The sequence below is a fragment of the Limulus polyphemus genome, unplaced genomic scaffold (genome assembly GCF_000517525.1).
Source record: "Limulus polyphemus unplaced genomic scaffold, Limulus_polyphemus-2.1.2 Scaffold1356, whole genome shotgun sequence".
NCBI classification, from domain to species: Eukaryota; Metazoa; Arthropoda; class Merostomata; order Xiphosura; family Limulidae; genus Limulus; species Limulus polyphemus.
Window position 1 is genome coordinate 17,706 of NW_013666966.1, and position 5,245 is coordinate 22,950.

Below are 5,245 nucleotides of genomic sequence, written 5' to 3' on the forward strand. Positions count from 1 at the left end.
CCTCCACTGTTGATGCCGTATAGAACAGCAGAGCATGAAGCCACTGGATAAACTCCAGCAAAGTTGATGTTTGGTCTGGAACTTCGGTTGGCTGTGGAACTGTTAACAGGATGCCCACTTTATGAAGAGTTGCCTGAAAATGTGTCAGAGTTTGTGAAAGTATTATCGGAAAGGATGGATGATATTCACCATCAAGTGCGTTCAAACTTGAAAACGTCTGCTGATTCGATGAAGTTATATTATGATAAGAGATCTACTGAAGTCATCTTTGTACCAGGAGACAAGGTGTGGTTGTATAATCCCAGGAAGACCAAAGGGAAGTCTCCTAAGTTGTCTTCTCCATGGGAAGGCCCATATGACATAGTGAATTGTCTCTCAGACGTGACTTTCCGGATAAAATATGGTCGGCGAGGTAAGCCAAAGGTGGTACATGCCAATAGGCTTTGGCGTCATCACGGTCCAGGACATTTCAGTTGGGATGAAGTGAACAACGAAACAAATGACGCTGCTGAAGACGTGTCACCTGAAAAAGCCACTGTCGAAGAAGGAACTCTACTCGGTTTTGAGAACAGCGAAGCCATTGATGAAGTTACTACCACTGATGTGACTGTTACCAATGATAGGACATTTCCTGATGAAGCAGATGAACCCCACATGAAGCAGAAGCCAACAAGATGGAGACCAGTACAGAAGAAGATGTGTCCCGTAAAATAAAGAGACTTTGTTGAATTGTAATTTTGTGTTTGTAAATTCTGTATATTTAATTAAGTTATTGTTCATTGTTTATCGGTTTAATGTAAGTGGCTATTGTTTGGGACAAACAATACTAAGGAAGGGGCAGTGTTACGATAGCGGAAGTCACGTGACCCTAGTAACACGTCATGAACTTCTAGAAGGATCCTGTCTTTTCCTGAAGTCTTGGGAGGTTACTAGATATGCGGTATTCTTGTATATATAAGACCGGTAAGAACTGACGGCAACAATGTAATGTGTAATTGAACTGTGGACAGAGAGAGACGTATTGTTGAGTCGAGCAAGTGAGACCTTTGTGTGTGAATTATAGCGTTTGTTATAGCGTGACTGTGGAAATTAAGTGTATTGCAAAGTTGTATTTATAAAGAATAAACCAGTTTTATTTAAGAAAGGACTTGTATCGCTAAAGTTTCTTCGGAAAGAATTTATACGGAAAATTAACTAACGAACGGAGGCGTAACAATATAAATAACTTTTCAGTTGAGTCAACATTTCGTCAGTGATTTACTCAGGGCTAGTAGTAGAACTGTTTGATGTAAAAAGTTACGTATATTTCATGAAATATTAAAGACACTGGAGTAAAAGTTTGAATGTTTAATTAACGTTTATAAAAGCTTTTCTTCGCTCTTTAGAATATTTTATTTAGATAAACACATGTTGATGAGCTCCAGACCAGACATCCCGCACTGGACTTAATATACATTCATTGAATGACTAAAAAAGTAACATGGTGTCAGGAAACGTTTCGTATATGCAGTTAGCACTATTAATATTACGGTTTTGTTTGTGAACACCATATCAATGATAATTTTTCTTAATAATTAGTTCTAGTAATATTAATAACTAGTTGGAGAAAGTTTGGACTGTATTTTCTCTTGTCTAATTCAATAATTGGATCGTTAAGCCTGGTGGTTAAGGTCAGGGATTTCCATTTGAACAGGCACCAGTGTATAAAAAGAAAATACGTGTAGGAACAAGGAAAAAGTTTTAAGATAATATTCATGCAATTTAGTTAGCACTCAGTGTCCCAAGGTAACGAGTAACCGGAATATGGAGGGAAAAAAGAGCTCGACAGAGAATTTAACTGCTAATGACAGTGAAAATAAACCTTTAGGGAATAATACGAGCATTAGGCTTACTACTACGCACTTAGCTTCTGATTCTATTACAAGTATTAGTACCAATAATGATGTTACAGCAGAAACTGAAGGTACAAACAATATTAGGACAGTTGATGAAGAATTAGATGCACTGTTGGACAGTAAGTTTGATTTATTCTTTTGACTGGGAGAAATGTTGGGCTTAACATTTACCTTAAAGGCTTAGTTACAAACTTGCCCTGTTTTGTTTGTGTGCTAAATTAGTAACGTTTAGTAATACCTATGGCAAATATAAACTTTATATTTCTATGCAATTAGAGTTAGAGTCATGTATCATTGTCACCATGATGATCATTGTACAGTAGTAAATGTCATTTTGATTTTTTTGTGTGAAGGATATTTCATTTGCAGGGTAGAAACTAAAATTTGAAAAGGTAAAGTGAAGAAGAGCTTAGGTTAAAATTAAACTTAAAACTTTGCTGTAAATTTAGAAATATCCCTGTGCAGCATATGATAAGGTGACTATATTTTATAATCCAAAACTGTGGGCACTTGTACCCATAGTCACCATAGCTATTGAGTCTGTTGCAGTGTTGTCTCTAATGATGCTGTACCTGACTACTACTACTACTAATAATAATAAAAACTGGCTGAATGATTCTTTCTAAATTTCATTTCAGCTACAGAATTCATATAACTGTAAGGAATGAAATGTAAAGGTGTTTTTGGGCAGTTTTTTCAAAACAGGGATACTTTTAGGGAATTTTTTCTCCCAGGCACAACATTCTTCAATCAGAGTCTGACCCCAGAAATTGGGTACGTATGGTGATCTTAGTATATTACTGCATAACTTGTACGTGCTATAGACTTATTGGAAATTTTCAGAGGAAGGGTATAAGGAGTAGATTAATTCCAAAAATGGAAGGGTTATTTATGAGAATAGACTATGCTGTGGTCACTAATTAGGTGACGTGATTAAACAATTAAGAACTTGTATAATTAATGACACCACATTATCCAGTATTGACATCTATATACTGGACACTAAACTGTAAACACCCAAAATGCTTACAACTGTAAGTGATCATATCAAAAATATACCATAATGCCTCAAATTAACAATATCTTTCTCAGCCTTGTGCCCATGACTTTTTAAGATTTCTTTGATTTGTTTTATTTTGAGAAGAAAAAAAAACGATGAAAGTTGATATTGTATTAAAGTTTAGAAGGTTATTCAGGATATTGTTTGGATGAAGGCCTTTAATTTCATTGTGCTATATTTTGAAAATGAGATGACGCAAGTTTAAAATTTGGAAAAGACAAGCTAGGTCGTAGTTGGTAGTTTTATTTTTTCAAACAAGTTACCATTAGAAGTAGTGGAGGCTTGCTTCATATAAGAGTTTAAGAGGGGAATAAATTATATCCTGAATTTGTTTGATTCATTTTTTTTTGTAGGTTGGAGTGCAGGGACAGCCTTGAAGGACCAAATGATCTCTTGTTGTCCCATTGTTATATTTACCTTGTCATCATTTAGAAAATTATCTAAGTAGCCTCTCAATGATATAAAGGAATAACTTAAATTTATTGCCAATATTTTTTGATTTTCCTCTTTCCAGGTTAGGATTGTGAGGCTGTAGTGTATTCAGGTAAAATCGTGTTAACCTTTGAGCTGTTGGATATGTCTGCATAATGGCTTTAGATTCTATCAAGTAATATTAAATCTCTTACTAACTAAGTTGCGATACTAAATGGTATAATTAGAACTGTACATGAAGTGAAATGCAAAAACAAAAATCTGTATTACAATACTTAATACAAATGCAGTATGTGTAGTTGTTTTACTTTACATGGAACTGTTGCTTTTACTGGAATCCCTCAACTGCTTCTCCTTCAGAATTTTGTTCCAGATTGTTTAAATCCAACATTTGTTAGTTTAGAAGAAGCATTGCATTTATCCAGAGTCTACCCATGTGACTATCATTCTCATTACTACAACGTAGGTGAGGCCAAAACCTTTAGATATCACCTGAACTACCACTGAAGAACCTGCTGTTGACATCCTTGCACAAGTTACAGTATTACAACAATATCTACCCCAACCTCTCTGGGCAAAACAAGTATTATTAAAAATGAAATAAAAAGTCTGAAGAAAATCAACTTAATGGCTTTCTCGATAACATGTGATGTGAAACTTGCATATATACACAGAATAAAGAATCACTTCAGAATAAAAACTATAGTAGTAGAAGAAGATGGAAGTGCATGGTATATTTCTATTCCTCAGTGTTACATATTTTTGTATATAACCCAAACACTTTGTTATTCCATGAAGCTCTTGTTTTTAGGAGATATACTAAAAGTTTTGGTAAGGTGTTACATATATATCATAAGCTAAGAAAATCACATTAGATTTTAGGATAGTTAGATAAAAAAAGAGTAAGAGGAAATTAATAGAGACCACTCAAAGTGGACCCTTGCTACTAGTGGAATCCCCCTGGGGTCAGTGCTTGGGCATTTGCTTTTTCGTATTTACATTAATTACAGTGATGGACAGAATTTAATAGTAAAGTTTGCTGATGGCATTAAACTCTTGACTATTTCTAACTGTATTAAATATATTGAAGTATTTAATAATGAATCAAAATGATTAGAAAGGCAAATATTTGACAAATTACCTGTAATTATATTTTATGCAATGTAATGTATTAGAATTATCATAATGTTTGTTTTAATATTCTAATTTGTTAGGGTGTAGAATGCCTAAAAATGTTCTAAGTATGTGATGCCAAGTTTTTCTAGTATGTTTATTGCTAGATTACTAATATAATATAGTTGTGAAGTGTAGAGAGAGAGAGAGATTTCAAAATAGAAAGTGACAGTATACAAGTGTTAAAGTTTATAGAATCTTTAAAAGAGGAATTATGTAATTTATTTTGTTATATGGACTGGATGTTAAATTATTTCCACCAGATAATTGAAAAGAACTTGTCAATGAAAGAAATATGCTACTACACTGGTGTAAGAAGAGGAATATTATTTCATTGAAAAATAAAGTAGAATTTTGATAAAACTTTAACTGCTGAAGATGACAACCACAAAGTCAAAGAGTGGGAGCAAAGGGTTACTCAGATGATGTATTTTTGAGACAAAATCAGGAATAAATGAACAAAATTAAAACTAGACCAAGAGAGGTAGAAATATATAACTAGGAAGAATGAGACAGAAATGTAGAAGAAAGAGATGTGACAGGAATTCAAGAGAGGAGTTACATGAAATAATATTTAAAGAATGATTAAAGTAAAAAATAGATTTGATTGATAAAGCTATTGGAGAGGTACAGTGAGATTACAGCAGCAAATTTTAAGAAATGCAAAAGGGCATGAACAAAGTAA

At 33.7% G+C, this 5,245-nt stretch overlaps 1 protein-coding gene across 3 annotated transcripts in view; it reads left to right on the forward strand.

Annotated features, from left to right (window-relative positions):
* The first annotated feature begins 1,471 nt into the window (after nucleotides 1–1,471).
* LOC106463239 (peroxisomal biogenesis factor 19-like) overlaps nucleotides 1,472–5,245 on the forward strand; it is a 66,214-nt gene continuing 62,440 nt past the window's right edge. For 2 of the 3 annotated variants that reach the window (XM_013923238.2, XM_022390683.1), the window contains exon 1: nucleotides 1,474–2,014. In XM_013923238.2, coding sequence (XP_013778692.1) covers nucleotides 1,804–2,014 — 211 coding nt within the window. In that variant the 5' untranslated portion in view covers nucleotides 1,474–1,803. Of the gene's footprint in view, nucleotides 2,015–5,245 lie in introns of all 3 variants that reach the window. The other variant, XM_013923240.2, reaches the window with a different exon arrangement.